This window comes from Kickxella alabastrina (genome assembly GCF_025024165.1).
Source record: "Kickxella alabastrina strain RSA 675 chromosome Unknown BX661scaffold_5, whole genome shotgun sequence".
NCBI classification, from domain to species: Eukaryota; Fungi; Kickxellomycota; class Kickxellomycetes; order Kickxellales; family Kickxellaceae; genus Kickxella; species Kickxella alabastrina.
Window position 1 is genome coordinate 666,060 of NW_026251476.1, and position 26,570 is coordinate 692,629.

The window sequence follows — 26,570 nt, forward strand, 5'->3', positions numbered from 1 at the left end:
GTTCTTTCATTTTCCTACTCCGATTTTATATCCTGCTTAATTGCCTATTTTAGCACATTTCAAAACACCACCCACCCAATCAAACTTTTTTATAGTACTATATTTTCAAGTTACCAACAAATGTCAGCCGATTTCATTGCGGCAAACGCCGGCATCGCAATTGATATTGTTGTGTCAATGGCATGCCTTGTGTCAATGTTTAGCGCCAAACCTACCAGGCGCAAAGACAAGCCCGCACCTCTACTGATTGCTCTAGGCATTATCAACGTGGCACTTGTAACCCAGAGCGCGTTCATCAACTCAGTAGTCCTTACTGCCTCTTTGTCTGCCACAGTCTCACTGACGGCGTATTCGGCATTTTGCCATTATTTGAACACCAGCTGCAGCAGCAGCAATGCGCTCGCATGTCTTCATTTGGCCAGACTTTACCGATTAGTCCAGTTGCCACTACTGCTGTATCTGCCAACAACCGCAGCCAGTGCGGCAATTCACCTTTGTCTTGCGTGGTATGCGCTGGATCCGCAGTTGAAAAGCATCATTGTGTTCCATCTCAAGGGCGTGTGCGCACTTGATGGGTTTGTAATTGTCAAGATTTCCCGCGGTCGCAACCTTGTCATTGACGATCTCACCAACCGCAGCTTTGAAAAGAAATTTAGCGAGGACAGCAAGAAAGCGGTGTTTGACCCAAGACAGAGGTAAACATTTAAAAAAACATGCTAGAGTTTATGTTTTAAACTGTATATTGTTTTTTAAATGCGCTAGTATATTTTATTATTTTCTTGCACAAATAGGTTCTTTATCATCCGCGGGCTAATCATGGCCGAGTGGAAGGGGCTTGCCACGATGCTTGTTGCTGATACACTTATTAATGTAGCACTTCACTGGCGCAAACTCCTGTTTGTTGGCATTCTTGCGGCCATAAGCACCCCGGGCCCTGTTGACTTCCCGAGCTTGGCTGTGCTTCTTGTTATCTGGCAACTGTTGTTATTCGCTCATATAGCCAGTGATTATATCTCAACCACACGGGATTTATTGAAGAAGAAGATGCATGCACTTCTTCGTATTAAATCGCTGGAGTTTTTTATGGCGTCCAATTGCAATATTAACAGCACGTGGACCTTTAATAGTCGGATTGAAGACATTGTGTTCGGCATTTCTTCTCTTCTTGGCGCCCTCAGTTCAGCGTTTGGTCAGTTCTTCAACGTGTGGATCATCTACAGAGAGATCGGCTGGCATATTACCATTCCCGTCGTTATCACCCTCACTCACCAACTGTTCTCCCACTTGGTTTCCCAAAAGATCGAGCACTTGAGACAACTAAATAGGGCGACCAGGGTGCCCAGGTTTCAAGATGACTACTTCAACATAATCGACAACATTCGCACAATCAAGTGTTATGCCTGGGAAAAGGTGTTCATGGGTGCGAGGTCGTGGTATGACTTGCCGGAGTATGTGCCGCCAATGGCCTGGAATATGGCAAGCTACAGTGTCGACCTCATTGGGTGCGCGTCCTCACAGATTTCCGCGGCGCTGACAATTATCATTTTCTTCAGCACGTCCAGCAAACCAGTATCATATGCAGGCGTCGCATTGCTAATGGGTTCGATTGACTCGCTCACAGAATTCACAAAAAAGATTGCTTCCGTTGGAAAAGAAATTGCCAAAATCAACAAGGGCGTGGCCTTCATGCAGACGCTTGTCGATGATGAGCAAAAGGTATTCATTACACACGTACCAGAGACCTCCGAGGATGGCGTTGCGGTGGAGCTCGACAACTGTGTATTAAGCTGGGGCGAGAACAAGTTTGCACTGGATCCAATCACGATGTGCGTCAAGGCTGGCGAGTTTGTCACGATTATTGGGCGTGTTGGCGGCGGCAAGTCATCGCTCCTTTCAGGGCTGTGTGGCGAGATGCCCGTGGTTGGTGGACATGGCCGCGTGTACGGAAGAATTGGCTACGTCAGCCAGAAGCCGTACATTATGAACGACACATTTCGCGAGAATGTGCTCATGGGCGCCGAGTACGACGAGAAGTGGATGCACCAGGTGCTGGAAGCATGCGCCCTGTCCGAGGATGTCGAGCAGTTTGCAGCTGGTGATCTGTCAGAGATTGGATACAAAGGCATTAACCTGTCCGGTGGTCAAAAGGTGCGACTGGCACTAGCGAGGTAAGTATTGGATATTTACAGCAAATGCATGGCATGAATGCAACATATGCAGCGTATAAAATGTGTATTTTGTTGCTAATTATTTCGTGTGCTTTGTTTTGTTTTGATTATGTATCAACATCGTATAGGGCGCTATACCTAAAAGCAGATGTTTACATCTTCGACGACTTGCTTGCGGCTGTCGATGCGCGGGTCGAGCGCCTCATTGTTGAGCGTGTTTTGGCATCTGGCGGCATCATTGGCGGCAAAGCGCGCATTCTAGTCACTCATGCCGAGCATCTAGTGCCACTGAGCAGCAAGGTCATTACGCTTGCAGAGGGGCATGCTGAGATTTCCGAGCAGCAGCCGGTTGATTTTGTGTCTCTTGTCAACACAGATGAGCACATCTCCGAATTGTCAACAGAGAACGACTCGCCCAGAATCGCTGACACCAAATCCAGCGAGTTTACTATTTACCCCAAGCTGAAGGACCCGCCGTTCAAGATGTGGCAGCTGTGGAGGTTTACCAAGCTCAGCGGGTACGAGGCTGTCGCCATTGTAGTATTGATCCAGCTTGCCAAAGTTTATGCCATCTACTATGCTGAAAGCTTGCGAATCGAGCTCATGGTCGACAGCAATCCCGACACGATGCGCCAGTCGATGAGCAGGTATCTAATTGTCAATGCGCTTATAGAGATTGGTCGCATGCAGGTGAACTCATTTGAGTTGTGGATCAGGAAGGTTTTGTGGACCAAACCCCTGTCAGAGCAGATGCGTCGCAAGCTTGTCGGTTTATTTCTTTCAATGCCGCTCACAGTGGTTGAGGGTCTCTCTCGCTCCCAAATTATCGACATACTTATGAACGACCAGTATCGCATCACCCGTTCTCTTCCTTATGTCTTGTGCAACTCTGTGTTTAACGGGTTTTCAGCTGCTACTTCCATACTTCAGGTCATGAAGACATCGCCAAAAGTTCTGCTGCTGTGTTTACCCATGCTTGGAGCGAATGTCTCGTATCAAATGCTTTCTAATGCCCTGGATACCGTAGTTTGGGGCCTGGGAATCAAGCACTTTTATCAGCATTCTGATAAATTTAACAGTGTGATCCTTCAAAACAGAACTCTGCTTCGGATTCACAGATGCGCTGACCAGTACCTAGACCGCTTCAGAGCCTCGATTGCCGACAGGGTATACTACAATTATTTGCGCAGTCGATTGCTTGGGTCGAATTGGATTATACGGACCATTTGCACAGAGCTCATCCGCAGCGGAATCTTGCTCTTTAACATTCGTCGGCGTCTTTACACTGGCACACCTGTGCTCGCTGGAGAGGTCGACGTGATGATATCGTTGGCGCTGAATATGTTTAGTCGTGTAAAAAGTCTATCCTGGATCATCAATGGCTTTGGGGATAACACCCGTTCACTTTCCCGCTACTACCAATTTACTGAACAGTTGGAGCGCGAGGCACCGGCGGTCATTGAGAATGCAAGGCCAGAGCCCAGTTGGCCGCAGAATGGCGTGGTTGAGTTCCACGATTACAGCATGCGCTACCGCTCAGAGTTGGACCTGGTTCTCAAAGGGCTCAACTTTTCGGCACGAGGCGGCGAGAAGATTGGCATTGTCGGCCGCACGGGTGCAGGCAAGAGCTCGATCACATACGCACTGATGCGCTTGGTCGAGTCAGCTAGCGGCCAGATCATCATCGACGGCATTGACATTTCGACAATCGGACTGCAGGACCTCCGGTCGCGCATTGCCATCATTCCGCAGGACCCGGCACTGTTTGAAGGAACCGTCCGCGACAATCTTGATCCAACCAACAAGTACACTGATGAAGAAGTCTGGGCGGCTATTCGTGCAGGCCAGGTTGGCGATATTTTCGATACTCCAACAGAGAAGTACGAAAAGCCCCCGGATGACGAATATTCCAACAAAGGGCCGTGGGTTGAGGGTGTCGGGCTGAACAAATGGGTAGAAGACGGCGGAGGTAACTTCAGTGTCGGGCAGCGGCAACTCATCAGTCTTTGCAGGGCTCTGCTTTGGCAGCGCAAGATTGTCATTCTGGACGAAGCGACAGCCAACATGGATTCCAAGACTGACCAGGTTATGCAGGAGGTGATCCGCCGCGAGTTTAAGGACTGCACTGTGTTGACCATTGCACACCGACTAGGCACTGTGATGGATAGCGACCGCATCCTGGTGATGGATCACGGCCAGATGGCAGAGTTTGACTCACCTAAAAACCTACTTGCTGACAAGAACAGTCATTTCTCGCAGTTGGTCGAGAGCATGAATCTCAACCAGGGCAATTGACTTGTTTTTCAACAAATAAATATGTTTATTTACAAGATTGAGTTATTTATTCATGCGCTTACAGATAGTTATATGCATCCTGTTTCTTACTAATACATCGCTTGTACTTGTGCTGTCTCAAAAGCGAGTATGCCCTTTACAGGATGCTTCCGCCTCGCTTGCGCAGTCTCTTAATTGTGGAGATGGCGCTCTGAGGTTTGCGCAGGGTGAAAAACAGCATACCGCCGGTAATTGCGGCCAGCGAGTACCAGGTTATCAAGTATTGCAAATGGTTGTTTCTGATATCAATTTGCTGCGGCACGCCCAGAGGAATGCCGTTCTTCAGGTTGTACATGATTGTACCCATAGACTCTGGCTGGATAACCTCCAAAAGTACCTCCTGCGAGCCCGTGTGCTTGGCCATTAGCTTTAGGTCCAAACTGTACCAGATGTCCTTTTCGGGCTCAGAGTCTGGTATGAAGCTGTTCTTTCCGGGTGCCTTGCGCACGTATGCTACGACTGTAACTGGATCAGAGCTCTGCGACTCTGGTCGGCTCTTTGGATCCTTCAGCTCGCGTTTGATCCACCCACGATTTATCAGCACGCGCGAGCCGTCTTCGCGCACCAACGGCGTAATCACAATAAACCCAGGCTCTGTCTCGTATGACCGCGGGCCAATGAGCATCTCGTTTTTGTGGTCAAACTCTCCATAGACGATGACCTTACGATACTCGTTGCGGTTGATCTCATCTGTCGTCACCTTCAGGGGCAGCGCAACGGGCCGGCGGTGCATGCGGTCGTTGACCTCATCGAGAAGGGCGAGCTTCCACTTGAGCCTTTGCGCCTGCCATGTGCCCAGTCCAAGAGCTATCAGAGGAATGGTGCACATTCCGATTGTCTTCCATGAGTACAGGCGGCCCTTCCATTCAGCATCGATAATGGAGTCATCGGCGTGAAGCTTTTGTGCGTATGTGCGGGACGCCAGTCTTCCTCCTGGGCGACCGCCCTGAGGCGTGCGAACGAATGCCGAATTGAACGAGCGAGCAAATGAAAACGAGCGGAACATTGGAAATGTAAAAAAATAATGAAAAGAGAAACAAAGAAAGGAAAAAATGTATACTTTTTTGTATTGTATTTAGTCAAAAAAATGAAAGATAAAGGGGAAATCAACAGAAATTAATTTATCCAAAATTTATCGTTCGATGCCAAAGTCCCGCTTAAGGACCAGGTTAAGACCCTCAAGATCAACAGCGTTGGAGCGCAGGATCTCGGCCTCCAGCAAGTGCAGGCGGCTTCCGACAAGAACAAGCGAGTGCAGCGGCGCACCAAAGTCCTCGGTAAGCAGCTGCTTGAGCGTGCCCGCCTTAATGATCTGGTCATCGGAGCCCAGGCGCGATACGCCGACAGCCAGGGTGTCCTTGGTATAAGCCTTCTGCTGGCGCTTCTCCTCTACCTCCAACAGCTGCTCAATGGCCAGGTTAATGGACATGTAGCGTGGCGGCTCGAAGATCTGGCGACCGCGCATCATGTTCTCGATCGACTGCTCGCGTACCTTGATGTCCAGCAGGCACAGGGTATGCAGACCAATGTCCGAGTTCTCCTTGACGCGGTCGTAGAAGCTGTCGGGCCGCCAATCCTCAGTAAAAAACACCAACGAGATAGTCTGCCCAAAGCTGTAGAGCTGGAGTCCGGTGGCGCCAACAGCATTCATGATGCTGGCGTTGTGGATGGTCTTCACCTGGATACCCAGCTCGTGAGCTCTAATGACCAGATCCGTGTGCGTGGTCGCGCCGTACGGATCGCCAACAACCAGGAGCGAGACGTCAACTTTGTCGGCGTCGCGCAGAATAGAGTCGCTGTCCGACTCGACTGTCTCGCGATGCGCGATAATGACCTCCTTGCCGTAGAATTTCTCCAGCCGCTCCTTAGGCACCATTAGGATGCTTGTGTACGCCTCCAGGTACACACGCTCAGACCCCTTGACGGCCTCCAGGCCCTTGACCGTGATATCGCGCTCGTCTGAGAGGCCCAGGCCAACAATGTACAGCATTTCGAATTAGTGTTTTTTGTAGTTGTTTTTTTGTGAGTGAAATTAAAAATAAGAATATAATATATATTGGACCGATTTTTTATTTGCTCCTTTTTTTGCAACGGCGCGGTTGCAAATTTTTTTTAAATTTTTCTTTCTGTTTAGCACCTGTTTTTTATTTGCTGTTCTTGATCTTTTTCCCTTTTTATAATCAACGAGCGCTGCATGCCCTTGCTCTCCTTGCCATCCAAAACACATTATATTCGCTTTTCCCACTTTTTTATTTTACGCATTCCGCGAATTCACCAACTCGGCCGCAATTATCAGACAATGGCAGACACCAACACCGACCCCACATACAACATCGAGGACTACCAGAAGATCAAAGAAGGCAAGGCGACCATCCTGTTCCCCAAAAACAATGAGGTCTTTTACAACCCTGTGCAGGAGTTCAACCGGGACATGTCCATAGCCGCCATCAAGAACTGGCGCGATATCACCATGGAGGCCAAGACTGAGCGCTTTGAAAAGTCGATCAACCCGACCAAGGTGATGCCACCCAAGACCTTCACCGTGCTGGAGGCCCTGGCTGCATCGGGCCTGCGCTCCGTGCGGTACGCCAAGGAGATTGAGGACATTGAGTATATTCTTACTAATGACCTGCTGCCCGATGCCGTCGAGTCTATCAAACGCAACGTGCACTTTAACGGCTTGAGCCAGAATCTCGTGCGCGCGAACCAAGGCGATGCCATTTCGGTCATGTACGGCTACCGCGATAAGGAGCGCTTCGATGTTGTTGATCTGGATCCCTACGGCACTGCCGCGCCCTTTATCGACGGCGCCATCCACGCGGTCAAGAAGGGCGGCTTGATCTGTGTTACCTGCACAGACTTGGCCATTTTGGCCAGTAACAACCATCCCGAGGCGTGCTTCGCCAAGTACGGCGGCAGCCCGCTGAAGGCCGAGTTCTGCCACGAGCTGGCGCTGCGTCTGGTCATTAACAGCCTGCAGCAGGCTGCCAACCGCCAGAAGCGCTACATCGAGCCTCTTCTGTCGTGCAGCATCGACTTTTACGTGCGCATCTTTGTGCGCGTCCACGACAAGCCCCTCATGGTCAAGACGGTGGCCAGCCAGACGGGCGTCGTGCACCATTGCCGGTACTGCGGTACCTACACGACCCAGCCCTTTGGCTCTATCGAGCCTGGCAAGGGCGCTAACCTTCGCTACCTTGTTCCTTCCTCATCACCAGTTGACCAGCGGTGCGCACACTGTGATTCTAAGCAGGAACTCGGTGGTCCTTGCTGGCTTGGCCCGCTGCACAATAAGGAGTTTGTCCAGCGCATGTACAACAGCGTCAGCGCCACGAACAAGAACATGTATGGCACGCAGCCGCGTATGAAGGGCATGCTCAAGGTCATTCTGGAGGAGCTGAACGACGCGCCCTTCCACTACAACCTCTCACAGCTGTGCTCTGCCGTGCGCACCTCGTGCCCGCCCCTGGTCAAGATCAACTCGGCGCTGCTCAACGCCGGCTACAGAGTGTCCGGTGTGCACACGCGCCAGGGTTCTATCAAGACCGATGCGCCGTCGCAGGTTGTCTGGGACGTCATGCGCGCGTATGTCAAGGAGGTTGGCCGCTCGCCGAAGATTGAGGAGGGCTCATATGCGGATAAGATTCTCTCAAAGGAGAGTACGACTGAGGTCTCTTTCGAGGAGAACAAGGGCTCGAACCCGGAGTCGCGCCGCATCAGGCTTGTGCGCTATCAGATTAACCCCGAGAAGAACTGGGGACCCAAGGCCCGTCACTCAGAGACGCGCACCCCCAAGGTCGCCGATCCCAAACGCAAGCAGGAAGATGATGCGCCTGCTGTTTCTGAGTCTGTTGCGGATGCCGTTGCTGGCATCGAGGCTGTTTCGGTCTCTGAGAATGAGAACAAGAAGCCCCGCACAGAATAAATAATCAGGTGATTACAGCCATTATTCTACCGTGTTGGCATTTAGCGATGGCGACTCTGAAACGTCTTCAGCAGAAAAAAATACATATTCTCTCTCATTGCTCGCTTTGCAATATTCCTTACATTAAAACCGTTTTATTCAATATATATATATTATATTCATGCCAGCCGATAGAATTAAACGCGAACCAGGTTTTTTGAAGTGCGAGGAGTGTCCCGCGACCTTTACTTCGAATATTGGATATACTAGACACAAAGCCAAACACAAAGCATATGTTGAAATCATTTCAACGACGGGTGTCGTCTATATGCTTCCGCAGAAAGTTGGCATATGCGAATGTCTGTGTGGAAAACCTTTGCCACCAGGTTTATGAGAAAAAATCATGCTCTTTCATGCAAACTCCTCAATGCTATAAATACCAACGCTCAGGTAGGCGCCGCCAATAAATACAACACTATTGTAAGTAAAGCTTTAATTAATTTTATTATGTGTGTATATTAAACTATATGATATTAACGATTTTATTTTATATAGTTGCCTCCGTCAGAGTCAGCATTGACTGCGTTGAACTTGCAAGTTGAACGTGGCAGCGGCTTGATTATTTGCCTGACTTGTTGCTATATAATATATCCTGGAAGCATTTATAATCATCTTAGGAAATGCCAGAAGAAAAATGGACATCAGCACAAGGTCGGGTTTGATTATCAGGCTGTTAAAGAAGCTTGCAGTTATCTGCTGTCTGAGGATTCGGGTGCCAAGCCAGAGGATGCGCTTCAGCGTTGGTATAAAGATCGATTGTTGCGAGTGGATTTTCCGGTTCCAGGCATTAAATTGATTGATAACATGTATTGGTGCGAGCACTGAAACTATGCTTGTTGCGATAAAGATTGCATGCGGCAACACTATAACAAGGAGCATGACACAACATGGATTTCAAAAGATGCAATTGCTGGGCCTGTTCAGCAGCTTTCTTATTGTAGTTTACAATTCAGTAGATACATTCGGGTTTGCTTTTCAGATTCTTTGGACACAGTTAAATTCAAAGGATTGGCTGACGCAGCTTTAGAAACACATCCCTCACCCAACAACCAGCCACCCGTCGAACCAGCATTGCAGCCTGAACATTATGCTTCAAGTGCTAACAGTGCTGCCAATCAACCCAGTGCTCAACCAGTCCCAACTGCACTGTCTGCCTCCACTTCGACAATGTTTGTGCCGTCCTATATTGCCGAGGAGATCAGACAAGTACTCGTCAAATACCAGAACAGCACTGATCGTAGCCTTGTCAATCCGAGAGAGCGCACGCTGCTCAGAAACATTATCTTGCACATCCACGACTAGCTTTAACAATAATAACATCGATTAAGCCATAGCAAGTACCAAAAAAAGTGTACATGCCCGTGATTGAGCATGCATAATTTTGTTCTTTCCGTTATGCAATAACCCTTGGTTGCCAGGATTTAAAATGCATTTGTTGTTCTGATTACTTCTTGGCAATACTCTCTCGCTTTCTCTTTTCCGTGATCTATTTTTTCTTTTGTGTATCTGTATCTATATTTTTATTTTTATTTTTAAATATACCCCATTTAAATATTAATATTGTCATTGGTATTGATGCGTTCGAGTGCAACTGTTGACCCCAAGACTTTTGCTACAAAAACAGCGTATGGAATGCACAACAACACAGATACAAAAAATACTTTACAATTGTTTCAGCGACTGGTTTCGCTCATAAGTTTCTGCATGTGAACATAATATGCGAGCTTTTGTATTGGAAATCATTATCCAACAAATACCTCGCAAAAAGGCATACTCTCGTGTGCAAACATATCTATGCTGCAAGCATTGCTACTGTGCATAACAATTTAGTCAACAACAAAAGTATTACAATAGTCTGTCTTATTGTTTTTAAACCCCAATTAAACCTACATGTTGAACCGCATTTAACAATTTGTAGCCATATCCGTCGGTGGCAGCGTTAGTTGCGTTGAATTTGAGCGTCGAGCGCGGCAGCGGTCTGATTATTTGCTTAACGTGCAGCTATGTGGGTATAACCGGTGGCATCTACACTCTCATTCACAAGCGTCAGCAGAAAAAGAGCCACATACACAGGTTTAAACACGGCCAACGCACCATTGCGCAAGCATGCCGATATATCTTTCAAATGAATTGGCGAACCATGCGAGACAAAGAGCTTTACAGCTGGTTTAATAATCGTTTTCTATGAGTAGACTTGCCACTTCCTGATCTCAAGGTCAATATACGGAGGTTATTGATGCGAGCACTGCAGACACGCTGGTTATAAAGGGTCTGTAGTGCGTACCCATTATAAAAAGATGCACTGCGTATTCTTTAATATACAGAAAAGCATATCCAGCCTGATCAGCAACTTTTTGTTGGCAGTGGACGCCTTCAGAGATGTGCTTGGGTTTATTTGCCCGATACTTCAAAGACTGGTAATATTGGTGCACCGGTTTTTTTCAATGAGCAAGAATCACTCATACTTGATGCCCAGCTGTTTTATCGACCGGAAAGTGACTAGTACTCAAGAAGCGTTGAAATAACAATAGCGTACATAATTAACTAAATACCGATAGTATGGCTAATTACAGACTGAGTTACTAGTTATCCATTCAAATATAATACAATTAATATCGTAAAAATATTGACATTAACCGTATTGGAACAGTAAAAATATTTATGTGCGTGGTCATATATGCCTCTCATTGGGGCGACTGTACTTTATATTCAACGCACCTTAGTTGCTCCTTGTTAACCAAATTAAATACACGTGGACACACCCATACCTTACATTGTCTACAATAACACGTATAAATATGTTTTTATTTTTTCTATAATATAAGGCACATCTTGTTCATCCCACTGTTTTTTCACCCAACCTTACTTTATCCAGCTATTTACTTTTACAAATGGAAGTTGTATCGAGCGAACCTGCACATATTGAGGACAGTGTCGTGAGCACTATTTCTGCCTCCATCGATACATCCGCATCCCAGATAAGTGCTCTCTGCGACGAGATTGAGCAAATCGCCGACCACATTGTCAAAAAGCGCAAGAGGGAGTCAAATAAGGACTCTCGCTCCTTTAGCGCACATCACAATATACTCCAAACAGCTACCGGCACATTTGTCCGTTTGCGCTTGCTAAATCGCAAATTGCACGAAGACAAGGCCGCCCTTGCCCAGAATGTGAACGATATGAAACAATTGACCGACGACCTTGCTTTGCTTCTGGAGAACAAAGCGCGCGAGGTTGCGTACATTCAGAAGGAAATTGACTCTACTGAGAAGTTGGAGACCATCTATCAGACCATCAATATCATTCCACTAGACAGTTTTTTGGAGGAGGCACCCGAAGAGTACAAGCAGAACACAAACACGCCGCATGAGATGATGCTCAGTCGTTTGCGCTACGAGATCAAGCAGAGAGAGATGTAAGTCATTTTGGATTTGGGGTTTGGCTGCTAGTTCTGTTCTGTCTATGCTTTGTCGACTAGTTTTACTAATAACTTGCGCTGATGCTGCTGCTTTTTTGCTTTACTGATTTGTTAGGCTTATGGCAGCAAAGTCCGAAGCCAAGGCAAAGCGCGACGAGCTGCGCAAGATAAAGCGTCGGCGCATCGATAAACTTGAAAAGATTGACGGCCGTTTGCAGACGTACTTGAAGTCTCTGGAGTTGCTCGGCCGCTCTATTGGCGCGACTGAGAGCGCGGAAGAGGAGGGTGATGACAGTATGAACCAAGAGTCGAAGCATGGAGCTAAAGCCTCAGCCGAAGACGCTGATGAACCGGTCAAGGAGCCAAAGCGAATTCGCGAGATCAGAGGCGGAGGAACGCCGCTGAGAGTGGGCACTCCTCGTATGTGAGCTAATGGCAGCCCATTCACTTTTTAGTAATCTAATTGCATTTCAATATCAATTTCGAAGCACTGCTTTCTATTACATTTTAAAACTTGATTTTTAAGCGCTCGGCTATTCGCTGCTTGGCACCGGTGAGCTTGGCCGCCTGCTGCAACTGCTTTGTAGGTCTCAGCGACGTTAGACTTCTGCTTGCTTGGTTCATTTTGCGTTTCCGGGGCTTCCTACGTTCATCGCCGCTGTCCAAGACAACAAAGTTTTCGCCATCCGACATAGACGAGTCAGAGCGGCTGTCGTCACATTCACTGCCGCTGCCAGATTCACTGTCGCTGTTGGAATCTGTGGTTCCATCATCACTGTTACTTCCCGAATCAGATGCGACCCGGCGCTTCAATCTGCCGGCGCCAGTGCCGAGAGCTGCGAGCACATTTTCGCCGTCAGGGCTGTCATTGTTGGCTTCGGCTGTATTAATGGTGCCGTTGATTGTATCTGAAGCGCTGCTCTTGGGTCTCCCGCGCACCAGCTTTGGCCTCGACGTTTTAGCCGAATCAGTGCGCTCAGCAGCCTTTTTGCGGATCTTTATGATCGATTTGTCAACGTTATTGTCAGCACCGGTGGCAGCCCGGTTTCTCCGTGGGCGCGCAGCAAGCAACAATGACCCCTGGGGCATGCCCGGCCGAATCCACCTGAAATGACAACCCTCGCGCAACTGCGACTCGCGGTTGAGCCATTCTTCCGGTAGCACCCTTGATCCGAGCTCCGTGCCGACAAGCTCAAGGAGCCTATTTACGTGCTTTCTGGCTGCCATCTTGTCGCCCAGCGCCTTGGCCTCGTCAGAGTCACACTCGCGGCCTAGCAGTTTGTCGTCAAGAAACGAGGCCAGTACAAATGCGCCTTCGAGTTCGGTCAGCGACCACGCAGCCCTGGCTTGCTTGTCCATCTTGCTCCACTTCTTGGCCAGCAACTCGGACATGTAACGGCAGAACTTTATGAAAAAGGGGAAGCGGTACCGTGTGGGCACCCGAGTGCGTGCCTCCAGCTTGTATGTGCCGATATGCGTATTGAGGCTTTGCATGACCATAAAGTTGCCGCCAATAACGACCGTGTCGACCGGCGTAAATACAGCATGGATCCAGCCGGCGGGGATAAATAATGTGTTTCCTGCCTTCACGTGCACCTCGAAGCAGTGCTTGACGTGCCCAGCAAAGAGACTCACGGCCTGTTCGGGCGACTTGGTCCAGCTCTCAAACTTGCGCATGTTCGAGGGCGAGGGCGGTACAAGGTAAAATACCTTTTCGCCGGAAAGAACGTGGTAGTAGACCCAAGTGCCGCTGAAATCAACATGAAAGTCGGTATATGCATTCTGCACGCTCATCAAGCAGTATGTCTTCACCTTTGGGAATTTACCCGGCTTGCGCTTGGACAAGGGCCAATAACTCTCCATGAGGTCAATCTCGTGCACAATGCGCGGCCGCTGAATCCTGTCGCCGAGCGATGTTTCAGATATCTCAAGGCTAATAACGTTGAGTACTCTGTGGCGATCCTCAGAATGAAAGTACTTTGCCCAGTCGCCCAGTGTCCACCCACTTAGCTCCTCCTGCGTTAGCACGTCCATGACGCTCACCGATGTGTCTTCGCCGATTTCCTTGGCAATGTCACTGACAGTCATGGCCGGATCGGGCATACTCATCCCCAACCCTGCTGCACTTTTGACAATAAACGGGTTGTTTGTGTCGCGGTTTCGAATCCACTCCAGCGTGACCTCGCTTCCGTCGTCCAGACGCTCAAACTCGTTGTCGAGGAATTCGTGTCCATCCAGCCGCAACAAGTACTGGTTGAATGTAGCTGGCTGCCCTTCATTAAGCTTGGTGTAGTCCACAGGCGCGTGGCTGCGACCCGAGCGCCGCAATGCGGGGCCATTGTATGAGCTGAGCCCATGCTCCTCAATGCACTTGTGACAGTGATATTTGTCAATGCGGCCGCATTCAGAAGACGATATTCCGACGCAAATTCCATGGTACCACTCTTCGCACACGTCGCATTGCAGCCATGTCTCGTATGCCGGCAGTTCTATGGGTGCATCCTCGCGACATAGTGGGCACTCTTGGGGTTCATCTGAATCACTGCTGCCGTCAGACATTTAAATAAATAAAAAAGTTGAAAATTTTCTTGAGAATATTGTTCTTTTGTGAATGAATTCAAAAGCCAAAAGTTCGACCATGTAAAAAATGGCGTGCAATTTTTGCCCGTGGTAATGCCAGTTTCGGTAAAACCAAGCTAGTTTGGGAAAACACGTGCAGTGTATAGCTAATATTGTACATCTAGCGTTGCTCAGAGCCAAGACAACGTGTTAACTCGGCAGATAAAATACCTTGTGCGTTGGTAAAAAAAACAAAAAAATATAAGGTAAAAAATTACATTTAGCCACAATTGTATTGTGACCATGGCTTTAAACAGAGTAAATATCAATATAACAATTTAAAAAGTATAGTAAATTTAACTCAACAGTATTATTATTGTATCTTAAAATAGAGATATCAGCGTGGTCAATTAGTTTGTATAATTGAAAATTCGTGTGATTTCTTGGTGTAGTCGGTTATCACGTCTGCCTAACACGCAGACGGTCGCCAGTTCAATCCTGGCAGAAATCACTTTTTTATATTTTTATATAAAATTTTATTTGTACTTTTGGTAATTTAAATTTGCACGTCATATTGTCCTATTCATTTTGCAGAGTGAAAATGATAAAATGTCAATGTTATTTAAAAAGAAGCGCACTCATTAAAGCAATTACTGAGTCAGGACACCGCTCTGCTCGTAGGCCTTGATGTCGGCGTCAAGGTTGACGTCGTTCTTGGGCACCTCGGGGGCCTTGGGGGCGGCGAACTCCTTGGTGGTAACCTCGGCCTTGGCAGCCTACTTTTTTGCAAATAGCGAACATATACACCATCAAACGATATCAGTTTAACAATAGTTTTTGCAACGATTAAAGTATGTGTTCTGCAACTGCAAAATGCAAACGCGTATCTTACCTTGACGTCGGGCTTGTAGCCGCGGATCTCCTTAAGGTACAGGTCCTGGAGGAAGTCTAAATGCGCAAGAAAAAATGGGGGATCAGTTAGCACCGGTTATCAGACGAGTGATATTATACTATTCATGGGTTCTGTATGCTGCTCCCACTGTGATTAAACATACCCTTCTTGGCGGCGCTGGAGACCGAGAAGCTGCGGACGGCAAAACGGCTGGCGGTCTATAAATGTATAAATAATTTGGTCAATATCACAGTCGAGTGTTAATTTTCAATTATCAAATTTCAGGTTGCTTGCAACGCTGCGTCCATTTTCTTTCGTTGCTTGGTTTCGTTGCGTTTCCGCTGGTGATGAGGGGGCAGTTGTGTGTGTGTGTGTCAGAAATTGCGCGCGCATTTATTCGAACAGCATGCGTACCTGGGTGCGGATTGCGGAAAGAGCGAACATTGTGTTGATTTGGATAAATTGACTAGTGTTGAATTGTTCTAATTGAAAACGGGAAAGACTGGAAAACAGAAAAGTGCAAGTCTTGTTTGTGCAAATTGGCAGCTGAATCCCTCTTCGTTTCTGAGAAAAAATACTGGTCAGCCTGTCCTTTTTGTACTCTTTTTGGGTGTGTAGCTATGTAAAAAATATGGCTGGCTGCTTGAAAAAAAGCAAGCGGCTTATCATTTGAGGGTTGGAAAAGCAACTTTTGATCATAAATAAATTAAGTGTGATTAAAATCGGGGAGGCTAGCCGATAATGCTCAAGCGTGGCAAACAGCAAGTGAAGTTGTACGAACGTGGATTTTTTTATGGAGTTTGTAGTATTTAAATATTTTTGTATTTGGCAAAAGCTGAGAAATCAAAGATCCTCTCCGGTTTATTTCGTTGGTTTTAGAGATGGACCTCGCCGGTCTCCGGATCTGTCCAGGTTCTGGCAGGTTTGACAACCTCCGCAACCGCAAACGACTTGTGCCGGCTGAGCTTCCTGCAGTGCTCGATGCGCACGATATCGCCCAGCTTGCAGTGCTCAAACTCGTCATGAGCCATGTAGTTTTTGTGTACGAGCAGCTCCTTCTGGACGTAGTTGTTCATCACGCGCTTGGGCACCCGGACTTTAACTGTCTTATTCATTGCCGTGCTGACAACCATGCCGATAAAGTTGTGCCTCATTTCGGTTGCAGAAAATATGAAAGGATTTGAATTCGTGCGTAAAAATAGGAAGAATTGAAGCTTAATGCTGAGAAAAGAATTTACAGTAGCAATAAGCAGACAATTGAGGAGGTCAAAAAAGATCGAGAAAAGTATGTGAACTCTTTGTCACTGAAAATCTGCTACTGGACACAGAAAACAAATAAATGTCGCAGCGACTGCTGATTTCTTGATCTTTGAATTTTTGTGTTTTGTATGTGTTGGTGGTTTAATTTTAATTTTTTTTGGGATGTGGCCTCGTTGTTAGTACCAAGCAGCCCACATTCCCAGCCATAGGTCATGGCCAGGGACGGCAGTCGGTGTGGATTAAGGCTAAACATTTGTTTAGGTTGTCGTGGGGCGCGGAGCCGCAAGATGAGGAGAGAACAAGCTCACTCTCAGCTCCAAAAAACCGCAACAACCACTTAATTCTAAAGCTCCCCAGCATTCAAAACTGTCGGGCAAATCGCGCTTGTCACAGGTAAAATGCACACAGCGTACACTTGTGGGTAGGATCATGTGGCTTGAACAGGATAATGTGTCATTTTTGTCAATTTTTTCACTACTACTGCCCTCCTTTATTTCGCGTTCTCTTTTTTTCTTCTGTTTGCTGAGTTTTTTTGTTCCCTCTTTTTATTATTCTATTCCCAACCCTCGCCTTCATTTTTGTAGTTATGCCAAGTGTCAATAGAGCATGAGCAATATTGGTGGCGCCGACAGTAGCTTGACGATTCTGTGTGCCATATGCAATAAGGACTTGGCTGCGCTCAGCGCGACGCTGCGAAATTCACATGTCGAGCGATGCCTGGATTCAAATATTGGCACACTACAGAATGGCACTGCCGACGAACTAGATGCCAGCCTTGCAACGCTGGATCGGCTGGAGGATTGCCCGGTCTGCGGATCCATGTGGCCATCCCAGGACTTGTCGCGGGCTGCGCATGCCAGGGCCTGTGCCAAGCAATTCAGCGTGTCTAACCGAGACCTCGTGGACCTGATCAACCTATTCAGAGAGTCGCTGGATGAAATGAGCGTTTCAGCTGCCATCAGGTGCGGGCAGTCCAGCAGGATGCAGTCAAAGGCAGTGGGCAGCGATGCCAGCAGTGGCAGCTCGTTCTTCAGGGCATTCAGCCCGCAGATAAAAAAGTCGCCCATGTCTTGCGCCAAAACCACAAAGCCCAAGGGTAAAGGCGCAGCAACAAAACTAGCAGGCAACCGGCCGCTCAAATTGCCCATTGCTGCCCGGACAAACAGGCGTTTTTCTGTCGAGTCAGAGAGCAACACCGATGATGACTTTGACACGCGGCCAAAGTCCAGCCAGGCGTCGACTGCACGCACAAACAGCCCTATACCGTTTGATATTCCAGAGGACGCTGACTTCCAGAGCACTAGAGTGCGTGTTGCCGCTCTCAAGCAGACGCGCATTGCTGTGAGCCGAGTGGACAAGAGGAGACAAGAGTTTCTTGATGAGCTGGATGGCGATCTCAATGAGGCCAAGGCCCTATCTTTGTCTCTAAAACGAGGTCCGGATTTGGACCTTGCAAAGCCCGCTGGTAAACGCCGGGACACGGTAGCAAAGTCTGCTGCCGCGTTGATGGCAAAGTCGGACATTTTGGCTAGCGAAGATGCGCAGCACTTTATTAGACATCGGGCCGTAGCGCTCGAGAAAATGGACGAGGAGCATCAAATACGCATATTCGACTCGCTCGCGTACTCTGCATATAGCGATGGGGACAGCGCTGCCGAAAGTCAACAGCGGCAGCGGCAGCAGTCGGCTGGCGGGGTGCGTCTTTGGGATTTGGGATCTCACGAATGCGGCCCAGATGGATTCAACTATTGCCCAATATTTGAGAACTATAAAGTAGGTTGACGAATGCAGGTGTGCTAACCAAACCTTTCCTCAATTACCTACACAGTTGGTAATTCTCCACATAGTAAGCAAGGGAAACTACAAATGTGTAATTATTGTATTATAGTGACTACACGGTTTTATTTTGTGTATATAAATTATTACACAGTAGATGGGGCATTCAGGACACAGCAGCACCGCAGAATGCCTCGATCAGGCAGTTGGCCACCTAATTAGGTCGTTTGCGTTGCATAGTTCCGAGCACCGGTCCGGCGCTGCTATTGGCGAGACATTGTTGCGCAGCGGGTACACAGAGCTCATCAGAGTCGCGCGCCAAAGCTTTGCCAGACAGTGCGCGGCACTCCGGTGTGCGGGGTGGGTTGAGGGCGCAGAGCCGCTGGCTGAAAGCAATGTTGATGCGGACGGAGATGTAGTCGTGCTATCCTCGTCTGGTTCCGAATCGGATCATAAAAGTACCGACATGGTGTTTGATTCTGGAATTCAGCCCAATGATTTGGCAGAATTGCCAGTATCGTACGCCTATTCCTCTTTTTCTTCTTCTTCTTCTTCGATGCCTAGTATCGGCCCTTGTCGCGACACGGATTCCAAGTCGATTATTTCACAGCCGGTCGATAAACGAAAAGAGAATTTAGAGCTGGCACCCGCGCCACTGCTCTCGCGGCCAAACTCCAAGGGCATCCGGCAGACAGTATCGGCACCAAAGCTGCCTAATTATGCCAAGATGCCGCTGCTAGATCTGAAAAAGATAGCTTCTGAATTTGGATTGCGCGTAAACACGCCGCGACGGTTGATTGAGCACCAGCTCAAAGCAATCTGGGAGCAGACGTGCGGCGGTGGTAGTAGCAACAGTAGTGCAATCGAGATTGAGCAGCAGCAACAGGCAACGCCGAACCAAGTTGGCGAGGCCTTGGTCAGACAGTTAAGGGAGCACATTCGCAGCCAACCTGGTTTGTTTGAGCAAATACTGTGCTACCAGGTTTTGCAGTTTGATTCGGTTTACCAGGACATTTTGAGAAGCGTGCCCTGTCAAAAGTGGATGTTGCGCAAGTTTTTCGATTCCGAGGGAATCGTGTATACGAGTTTTGAAAAATAATTTAATTTTGCAGTAAACTCTATTCATTTTTTAAGTTTTATTTCACAAAATAGGGAGAAGGAGGCTGCCGGGTGTGTAACATTCTTGCTTGCAGTTTGGGTAACTTTTTGCCTGCAAGCGAGAAAAATATCTTGTGATTGCAGTTATGACTATTTTCAAGGGTTAACAACGTGCGTTGTAAAATGCAAAAATGCAAAAATGCAAAAATGGAAAAGCATTTTATGATGTCATTTTCATTTGCCTGGTCTCTCCGGTTTCCTGCTTGCGTGCAGGCACGTACGATTTTATTAAAAAAGATAAGCTGCAATGTTGGCCTTCAATACCCTTGGCATGGTCTAGAGTACTGCTAATTGACTTTATGGAAAGTTCAGAAAAAAGCTTTCCTATAAAAAGAGAACATTCTCGCATGGGCCTATTTTGACTCAGCTATCCTCCACCTGTCTCACAATTGCACCCCTACAACCATACCGCCACAAATTCCCTTACAAAAGAAAAAACAATCATGCAGTTATTCGCCTCCTCCCTGGTTTCCGTGACCGTCGCACTCCTTTTAGTCTCCATGTCCCCGTCAAGCAACGTTGCCAACGCTGCAATAATAACTCAGACAAAGCTGGTCGATGATATGCCCACCAGAGCGACCGTCGTCATGTCCATCGCTGAGGCCAACCTGTCGCAATTTGTGCCACAGATGATCGAGGACATAATGTCTATGGGCGAGTCAAGAGTCGAGGTTAATGATATGGATGAGCCCGAGTCCGCAGCCATGCTCACGGCAGTCAGTGTCGACCTGTTCACTGATGATAAGCTGGCGCTCTAAGTCCTTGTTTTTTTTTCGAATATTGCTTTTCCCATTTCTGCTGAATGTTGTAAAGTCGATCGATGCTTGGCATAAATGCGCAGTTGTTTTCTCATTTCTCTCTCTTTCTCTGTCAATATTTAATAACAAACATATTTATGATTTGCGAATCATTGCAGCGCAAACCCAATATTTCAAAGTGATTTTTATTTATGTGATACGGTTTTGTGCTTGGCAGTCAGCAGTGTCTATATTTGTTGGCCCAATTGGATGATGGTGCATTTACATTTTTTGCATATGATTGTTATTTGTTGTGCGCGTCATCCACAGTCGGGGTCATGTGCACAGCCAGATTTTTTATTTTTCATTCTTCTTTTTTTCCGCCAAGACAAAAGTGCGGATATTGTGTCTGGACCTGCAAAAATAAAAAGGCGAAGCTGGCAATATTTCTCTGTTTTCCCTCTCTCATCTCTCCATACATTTTCACCTCCCCCTCCTCATATAATTATTATTCGCCATCAATACTGAATTTTTTCAAGTCAGTTCACTCACTTTTACTATCCTTTTTTCGTTTTGCCTCATATTTCAACTATCACACATTTCACACGCTCTATTCACAAATATTTTCTTTGTTTTACTGTCATAAAAAATTTTAAAGCCAAAAAAAACATTTTCAGTCCATTTTCCCTTTCTTTCACACCACACTTTAGCCTTATTTCCCCTACACTTCATTTATTATTATATCAAAAACAAACAAACAAACAGACAGACAGACAGACAAACACAGAAGCGTATCGAGCTCGTATTTTCAAGTCTTTTTTCTTACCATCTGCTAACAGGTGCAAATAATGTCTTTTGGATCGAACAACCTGAACTCTGCGGTCGCGCAGATTGATGCCAAGATCTCCGAGATCGAATCGACGATCTCGAGCGCTACCAACGACGCCCAAGTGCGCGTGTCCCGCGACCTCAAGCGCGCATGGGAGAGCGTCTACAACGCGCTGACGCTGTCGCCAAGCCCGGCAAACATGTCTGGCAGCTACGCAACTTGGGCGGCGAACAGCAGCCCCCGCACTCCCACTGTGGCCGGGGCTGTTAGAGCGACACCCTCGACCAACGCTCCCCTTGAGCCTCGCGATACGGCTGCTGTCGGTGAAAACGTGGCCCCTCGTAACCCCTGCGAGAATGCTGCGGTGCGCACTCCCAGCTGCGGGGAGTGCCTCGACGAGGTAAATGACATTATGTGGGTGTGCACAAGGTGCAACGGGCACTCGAGCATGTGCAACCCCTGCAAGGCGGCTAAGTCGAGCTACTGCAGCAAGCTCGGGCATCCGCTGGTGGCCTGGCCCCTGGAGAACAGATCCATCGGTAAGGACCAGTACGTCATATGCGACCACTGCAACGAGGCTGTGGTCGGGCTCAGATGGAACTGCAGCGAGTGCGAGTCGTTCGACTCTTGCAACGACTGCTACATCAAGAATGGGCGCGGAAACGGTCACGAGCACTTGCTCTCGTCGACGTACTTTAGCGACACCGAGGCGCAGCCATCGCCCTCGGTCGTCTACGAGTGCAGTGAGTGCAATGATCGCCTGGGCGTTCATGAGAGCCCTGTGTTCTGCTGTCTCGAGTGCAGCGACTACCATCTTTGCCCCAAGTGCGTTGGCAGGGGCAAGATGTGCAAGGGTCATGACTACTGTGCCATTGCGCAGTACAGCACAAGCATTTCGTCCAAGAGCGCGTCCGCATGTCTTGTGGGCGTCTGCGGCGTGAAAGTGCAGAGCGACCCGACGGAGCAGCCACAGCCGCAGCCACAGCCGCAGCCACAGCCGCAGCCACAGCCGCAGCAGCAGCAGCAGCAGCAACGTGTGTGCCACAATTCCGGCTCGGTGCCCTACAACAGCATGCACAGCGCTAACCGTGGCAAGGGCCACTGGAAGAATCAAGTGCAGCCACCGGTTGTGTTGGCGGTGTGCGACGCGTGTCAGCACGCCATTGGCGGGATCCGCCACAAGTGCAGCCGCTGCAAGGACTACGACCTATGCGACAACTGCTACCGCGACGTCACCAGAGTCCATCCCGGCCACGGCTTTGTTCATTTCGGCCCGCCCGCGCCAGGCAGCCACCAGCCGGCCAGTCCTTCATCTGGCTCCGCCAAGGTCCCACATGCCCCTCGTCCGCCACACTCACACTCGCACTCGCACTCGCACAGACACCCTCCCCACCGCGGCGGCCTTTCGGGGTGCCGCATGAGGATGCCGCCCTTTGACGACGCCCCTCTGCTGCAGGCTGCGCCTTCATCTAGTAGGTATGCGGCGGACTTGGCACCGCTCACCTGCTCGCTGGCGCCGCAAGCAGTACCACACCATCTCCCAGGTTTTATGGGCTTTGGGCGTCGTCCGTTTGCGATGGCGCACACAACATGCCCGAGCGACCAGCTCAGGCCCGGGCAGCAAGTGCAGCTGGATGAGCTGGCAGTGCAGGCTAGCGCCGTGCACGAGGGCGTTTTCTGCGACGCATGCGACAAACCTGTTGTTGGCGTGCGCTACAAGTGCGGCAACTGCGCCGATTTCGACCTGTGCGAGGCATGCGAGGCTACTGTCGTCCACGAGTACGGTCACCTGTTTATCAAGATGCGCCAGAACCACCGCACGCCCAACAAGAAGCCGCTGCTCGACACCGTCTTTTTGCCGATGCCCCTTGGATGTGGCGCCGCGCTGAAGTGCGCCAGCACTGCCAGCCGCTCGGCTGTGCCAGCAGCTCAGCCTCAGATCGCTCAGCCTCAGGTCATTCAGCACGCTTTGGTGCCAAGAATCTCCGAGACCAGCCGCTACAGCGCGGTGTTTGTTGAGGACGTCACCCTCCCCGACGGCGCGTCCGTGCGTCCTAACGAGCTGCTCACCAAGATCTGGAGCGTGGCCAACATGGGCGATCTCGAGTGGCCCAGGGGAGCCATGCTCGTGCACATGGATGGCAAGCCCGCTATGCCAGGCACCAGGAAGTTTTCGCACGTCGTCGTCGGCAAGCGCTATGAACAGGTGGGCGTTGCTGTTGATCTTGTTGCGCCGGAAGAGCCCGGCAGACACAAGAGCATGTGGCGTCTGATGGACCCGCAAGGCAACTACTTTGGATCGGCGTTGTGGTGTACCGTTGATGTCGTGAGCCCCGTTGATGTTGTGAGCCCCGTTGACGTTGTGAGCCCCGTTGCCAGTGCTGCTGCGACTCCCTCCCCTCCTGCAGCTGCTGTTGCGAGCGACACCAAGGGCAAGGGCAAGGACACCGAGTCCGTGTCCTCTTGCTCTGCCAGCACTGGAGGCTTGCGCATCACGTCTCCCACTCGCTCGGTTGCCGGCTCTGCTCTGCTGGATGCCGACAGCAGCATGCCTTTTGCTACGGCAGCAACAGTGGCGCCCGCGCCGGCACCCACGCCCCCATCGATTGAGTCGGTGGCTCCCACCGGCGTAAACACCCCCTCGGCCGCGAGCATCGAGAGCCTTTCGAGCACCTTTGTCAAGATCAGCTCTGACCTGATGAACGAGATTCGTCGTTTGGAGGGCTCGATAAAGGACCTCCAGCTGCGCCAGGACAATACCGAGGCCGCTGCTGCAAGCAAGAGCGCCATATCCTGCCGCCGCTCCCGCTCCACGACTCCGTTTGATTTCAGCATGCCGTTGGCCTCGTCCAACACGAACGACAATACCAGTAACCTCTCCTTCGATGTCACCCACCTGCCTGACGATCACTCGATGTTCTCATCAACCCAGATTCGCGCCTACTACTCTGACATTGACCTAGCAAAGTCGCCTGTGCTGCATGCAATGTCCAGCATGCCCCTGTCGCCAACTGCTTGCTCGGACGTGTCGAGCATGCGCGACTTCCACTCGTCGGCAGCGCGCATTCAGGCGATGTTTGCTTCGCGCAACGGATCGCGCATGTATTCTTCCGCTGCCGCCAGCCATCGTCCTGTCATCCATTCGCCAACCACGTCCCGTGTCTTTGGCGGCTACAACGACGAGGACGATGGTGGTGACGGTGACGGTGCCGGTGACGATTTTGAGATGATTAACGACTTTGCGAGCCGCGACGGGACTCCGCCTGTTTAGTTTAGTTTAATTTTCTTTCCAATTTTTGTGCAATGAATTTTTTTGGCCAAATTTTTTTTTTGGCTTTTTGGATGCATTGAGACTGTGGTTGATCGCGATGATTCGCAAAATGTTAATTGTTTGATCATGGGCAGGCTGATCAGACGCAACTTTTTTTTTTCCTCTCTTGCTGCAAGGATTTTTTTTGGAAAGCAAAAGAGAGAAAAAAAAAACACGGCCGTGTTTTTTCCTTTTTCAATTCCTTGTTCGTCTCTAATTGCACTTTATTTTTCATTTGTATCCGGACAACCACTGCTCCCCTTTTTCTTTTTTTTTCACACACACATAAACCTATACAACTATGCGTCTCGAAAAGTGCTACTTTTGCTCGTCGACTTGCTACCCGGGCCACGGAACCATGTTTGTCCGTAACGACGGCAAGGTAAGGAACATATAAATGAAGACCCAAAAAGCCTTTTAAAAACACACGACAAAAGACAAATATAATGTAATAACCCTAACAAACCCCTCCCCATTTACAATGACATCCTTATTATAATAGACCTTCCGGTTCTGCCGTTCAAAGTGCCACAAAAACTTCAAGATGAAGCGTAACCCGCGTAAGGTCCGCTGGACAAAGGCGTTCCGCAAGTCGGCCGGAAAGGAGATGGCCATTGACTCTACATTTGAGTTTGAGAAGCGGAGAAACATTCCTGTTCGTTACGATCGCGATCTCATGAGCACCACTATTAAGGCTATGAAGCGGGTGCAGGAGATTAGAGCACGTCGCGAGCGTGCATTCTATAAGCAGAGGATGTCGGGTAATAAGGAGCGCGAGAGAGCGTTGGATATTAAGGAGATTCAGAAGGGCCTGCATCTTATTGCTACGCCTACTATCAAGACTAAGGAGGTCCAGAAGGTGGCTGAGTCGTCTAAGCAGATGGATCTGGACTAAGCGAGAACCAACAACAACAAAAAAGGGGTGGATTTCTTTTTTACTTATATTTTCTCCAAACAAAATAGCAAATACAACGCCATATATATGCCAATACACAATGGATGTTAAATCTCAATTGAAGTTCTGTATCTAACGATAAAAGCTTTATTTTAAAAGTCGCATATGTGTATGTAAAATTTGTTCTGTTCTGTTGTTTTTTTACTCGATGGGCACAGTGACCAGCGGGATCTTTGTGTCATACCGCTTAATGATATTCTCAACATAAGGATGCTCCTCCTCAGGGAAAATCATGAACCTCTCCAAACGAACCTTGCGCAACTTATTCTTAGGCAACATACCCGAAACAGCCTTTTCAATAATCTTCTCCGCGTCCTTTTCCTGCAATCTCTCAAACGTAATCTCCTTCAATCCACCGGGGAAACCCGTATGGTGTCTGTACAGCTTCTGTTCGCGTTTACGGCCCGTCACATTAATGTGCTTGGCGTTTATCAGGACAACATAGTCGCCGCAGTCAGAGGATGGATCGTAGATCGGCTTGTGCTTGCCCATCAGTGTTTGCGCGATCTGCGTGCCCAAGCGACCGAGAACTTGCCCGCGAGCATCTACCAGGTGCCATACACGCGCGTATGCCAGAGCTGTCTATTATACGTGTAGTGTTTTTTTTTGGGAGGGGGGGGTTTGGAAAAAGGGCAAGAAAAGAAACCAATGTGTTTAATTAAAATGTTGGTCCTGAATCTAGCTGTTGGGTGTGAGGTACTGAGCGAAGGTACGGTTTGTTTTTTTGATACGTACATTTCCGATAGCTGTCGACATGATTTTGTGGTAATTTGTATAGAAAGGTAGTAGGGAAATCGAGTCAAAAAAGTATAGAAAAAAAAAAGAAATAGCAATTTGTCAATTCAATTTTTTTTCAGAATACTTTGACTACAAAAAAATCATTATCTGCCTTGGCTTTGGGCTTGATCAAACTATTATTTTCTGCTTTCGTGTCCTGATCACCACCAATCAGGAGTGAAAAAAAACCAAGGATTTTTTTCTTGCTGCTAAAAAAAACGGCCCGTTTTTTCACTTTAAAATGCATCTCCAAATGGGGGGTGGCTTGCAAAGTCACAGCAGCAAAAAAATTGAATGCAAAAAAAGCAGCAATTTTTGCAACCATATATTTTATTTTAATTTTTCCCATTGGATTTACAACAAAATAATTTTGAACTTTGTTGCATGACGCAAGCTACTTCTGCTTCTGCTTCTATTTCTCGACTTTCACCAC

General features: G+C 48.6%; 13 protein-coding genes and 1 non-coding gene across 14 annotated transcripts; 8 read left to right on the forward strand and 6 right to left on the reverse strand.

The window, feature by feature from the left end:
* Positions 1-120: 120 nt before the first annotated feature.
* Positions 121-4,463, forward strand: BX661DRAFT_169623 (P-loop containing nucleoside triphosphate hydrolase protein; the record flags this gene model as incomplete). The annotated part of the gene is made up of 3 exons (XM_051533539.1): positions 121-695; positions 792-2,168; positions 2,297-4,463. The coding sequence occupies 3 exons, from the start codon at positions 121-123 to the stop codon at positions 4,461-4,463; spliced, it is 4,119 nt and encodes a 1,372-aa protein (XP_051393502.1).
* A 24-nt stretch (positions 4,464-4,487) lies between these two features.
* Positions 4,488-5,574, reverse strand: BX661DRAFT_179195 (SURF1 family-domain-containing protein). Its single transcript, XM_051535114.1, has one exon. It carries the CDS (start codon positions 5,506-5,508, stop codon positions 4,600-4,602), a length of 909 nt encoding a protein of 302 aa, XP_051393503.1. The 5' UTR covers positions 5,509-5,574; the 3' UTR covers positions 4,488-4,599.
* Positions 5,575-6,642, reverse strand: BX661DRAFT_179196 (diphthine synthase). The gene has a single exon (XM_051535115.1). It carries the CDS (start codon positions 6,490-6,492, stop codon positions 5,635-5,637), a length of 858 nt encoding a protein of 285 aa, XP_051393504.1. The 5' UTR covers positions 6,493-6,642; the 3' UTR covers positions 5,575-5,634.
* A 6-nt stretch (positions 6,643-6,648) lies between these two features.
* Positions 6,649-8,533, forward strand: BX661DRAFT_179197 (N2,N2-dimethylguanosine tRNA methyltransferase). The gene has a single exon (XM_051535116.1). It carries the CDS (start codon positions 6,697-6,699, stop codon positions 8,425-8,427), a length of 1,731 nt encoding a protein of 576 aa, XP_051393505.1. The 5' UTR covers positions 6,649-6,696; the 3' UTR covers positions 8,428-8,533.
* Positions 8,534-11,310: 2,777 nt separating this feature from the next.
* On the forward strand, positions 11,311-12,373 carry BX661DRAFT_179203 (uncharacterized protein). The gene has a single exon (XM_051535117.1). It carries the CDS (start codon positions 11,358-11,360, stop codon positions 11,883-11,885), a length of 528 nt encoding a protein of 175 aa, XP_051393506.1. The 5' UTR covers positions 11,311-11,357; the 3' UTR covers positions 11,886-12,373.
* BX661DRAFT_179205 (uncharacterized protein) lies at positions 12,374-14,506 on the reverse strand. Its single transcript, XM_051535118.1, has one exon. It carries the CDS (start codon positions 14,441-14,443, stop codon positions 12,392-12,394), a length of 2,052 nt encoding a protein of 683 aa, XP_051393507.1. The 5' UTR covers positions 14,444-14,506; the 3' UTR covers positions 12,374-12,391.
* A 374-nt stretch (positions 14,507-14,880) lies between these two features.
* Positions 14,881-14,954, forward strand: BX661DRAFT_t36. Its single transcript has one exon. It is a non-coding gene; the product is annotated as a tRNA-Val (tRNA).
* Positions 14,955-16,210: 1,256 nt separating this feature from the next.
* Positions 16,211-16,489, reverse strand: BX661DRAFT_141170 (30S ribosomal protein S17; the record flags this gene model as incomplete). The annotated part of the gene is made up of 1 exon (XM_051532878.1): positions 16,211-16,489. The coding sequence occupies one exon, from the start codon at positions 16,487-16,489 to the stop codon at positions 16,211-16,213; it is 279 nt and encodes a 92-aa protein (XP_051393508.1).
* Positions 16,490-17,129: 640 nt separating this feature from the next.
* BX661DRAFT_179212 (uncharacterized protein) lies at positions 17,130-19,541 on the forward strand. Its single transcript, XM_051535119.1, has 2 exons — positions 17,130-18,368; positions 18,529-19,541. Exons 1-2 carry the CDS (start codon positions 17,202-17,204, stop codon positions 19,468-19,470), a joined length of 2,109 nt encoding a protein of 702 aa, XP_051393509.1. The 5' UTR covers positions 17,130-17,201; the 3' UTR covers positions 19,471-19,541.
* A 300-nt stretch (positions 19,542-19,841) lies between these two features.
* Positions 19,842-20,418, forward strand: BX661DRAFT_179213 (uncharacterized protein). The gene has a single exon (XM_051535120.1). It carries the CDS (start codon positions 19,973-19,975, stop codon positions 20,285-20,287), a length of 315 nt encoding a protein of 104 aa, XP_051393510.1. The 5' UTR covers positions 19,842-19,972; the 3' UTR covers positions 20,288-20,418.
* A 316-nt stretch (positions 20,419-20,734) lies between these two features.
* BX661DRAFT_179214 (uncharacterized protein) lies at positions 20,735-22,117 on the reverse strand. The gene has a single exon (XM_051535121.1). The coding sequence runs from the start codon at positions 21,952-21,954 to the stop codon at positions 21,010-21,012; it is 945 nt and encodes a 314-aa protein (XP_051393511.1). The 5' UTR covers positions 21,955-22,117; the 3' UTR covers positions 20,735-21,009.
* A 15-nt stretch (positions 22,118-22,132) lies between these two features.
* BX661DRAFT_179215 (uncharacterized protein) lies at positions 22,133-24,420 on the forward strand. Its single transcript, XM_051535122.1, has one exon. The coding sequence runs from the start codon at positions 22,168-22,170 to the stop codon at positions 24,364-24,366; it is 2,199 nt and encodes a 732-aa protein (XP_051393512.1). The 5' UTR covers positions 22,133-22,167; the 3' UTR covers positions 24,367-24,420.
* Positions 24,421-24,613: 193 nt separating this feature from the next.
* Positions 24,614-25,392, forward strand: BX661DRAFT_152161 (ribosomal protein L24e-domain-containing protein). Its single transcript, XM_051533242.1, has 2 exons — positions 24,614-24,787; positions 24,908-25,392. Exons 1-2 carry the CDS (start codon positions 24,707-24,709, stop codon positions 25,298-25,300), a joined length of 474 nt encoding a protein of 157 aa, XP_051393513.1. The 5' UTR covers positions 24,614-24,706; the 3' UTR covers positions 25,301-25,392.
* On the reverse strand, positions 25,386-26,219 carry BX661DRAFT_179218 (50S ribosomal protein L13). Its single transcript, XM_051535123.1, has 2 exons — positions 26,096-26,219; positions 25,386-25,942 (listed from the first exon to the last, which is right to left on the reverse strand). The coding sequence occupies exons 1-2, from the start codon at positions 26,114-26,116 to the stop codon at positions 25,502-25,504; spliced, it is 462 nt and encodes a 153-aa protein (XP_051393514.1). The 5' UTR covers positions 26,117-26,219; the 3' UTR covers positions 25,386-25,501.
* Between the last annotated feature and the right edge of the window lie 351 nt (positions 26,220-26,570).

What these genes read in the sequence shown, in the direction of transcription:
- BX661DRAFT_179195 (XM_051535114.1), bottom strand. Translation starts at nt 5,508, where the DNA reads ATGTTCCGCTCGTTTTCATTTGCTCGCTCGTTCAATTCGGCATTCGTT.
- BX661DRAFT_179196 (XM_051535115.1), bottom strand. Translation starts at nt 6,492, where the DNA reads ATGCTGTACATTGTTGGCCTGGGCCTCTCAGACGAGCGCGATATCACG.
- BX661DRAFT_179197 (XM_051535116.1), top strand. Translation starts at nt 6,697, where the DNA reads ATGCCCTTGCTCTCCTTGCCATCCAAAACACATTATATTCGCTTTTCC.
- BX661DRAFT_179203 (XM_051535117.1), top strand. Translation starts at nt 11,358, where the DNA reads ATGGAAGTTGTATCGAGCGAACCTGCACATATTGAGGACAGTGTCGTG.
- BX661DRAFT_179205 (XM_051535118.1), bottom strand. Translation starts at nt 14,443, where the DNA reads ATGTCTGACGGCAGCAGTGATTCAGATGAACCCCAAGAGTGCCCACTA.
- BX661DRAFT_179212 (XM_051535119.1), top strand. Translation starts at nt 17,202, where the DNA reads ATGAGCAATATTGGTGGCGCCGACAGTAGCTTGACGATTCTGTGTGCC. An exon ending in CAATATTTGAGAACTATAAA is followed by an intron (nt 18,369 to 18,528) that starts GTAGGTTGACGA and finishes ATTACACAGTAG; the next exon opens with ATGGGGCATTCAGGACACAG.
- BX661DRAFT_179213 (XM_051535120.1), top strand. Translation starts at nt 19,973, where the DNA reads ATGCAGTTATTCGCCTCCTCCCTGGTTTCCGTGACCGTCGCACTCCTT.
- BX661DRAFT_179214 (XM_051535121.1), bottom strand. Translation starts at nt 21,954, where the DNA reads ATGACCCTTGCACATCTTGCCCCTGCCAACGCACTTGGGGCAAAGATG.
- BX661DRAFT_179215 (XM_051535122.1), top strand. Translation starts at nt 22,168, where the DNA reads ATGCACAGCGCTAACCGTGGCAAGGGCCACTGGAAGAATCAAGTGCAG.
- BX661DRAFT_152161 (XM_051533242.1), top strand. Translation starts at nt 24,707, where the DNA reads ATGCGTCTCGAAAAGTGCTACTTTTGCTCGTCGACTTGCTACCCGGGC. An exon ending in TTGTCCGTAACGACGGCAAG is followed by an intron (nt 24,788 to 24,907) that starts GTAAGGAACATA and finishes TTATTATAATAG; the next exon opens with ACCTTCCGGTTCTGCCGTTC.
- BX661DRAFT_179218 (XM_051535123.1), bottom strand. Translation starts at nt 26,116, where the DNA reads ATGTCGACAGCTATCGGAAAT. An exon ending in TGTCGACAGCTATCGGAAAT is followed by an intron (nt 25,943 to 26,095) that starts GTACGTATCAAA and finishes CACGTATAATAG; the next exon opens with ACAGCTCTGGCATACGCGCG.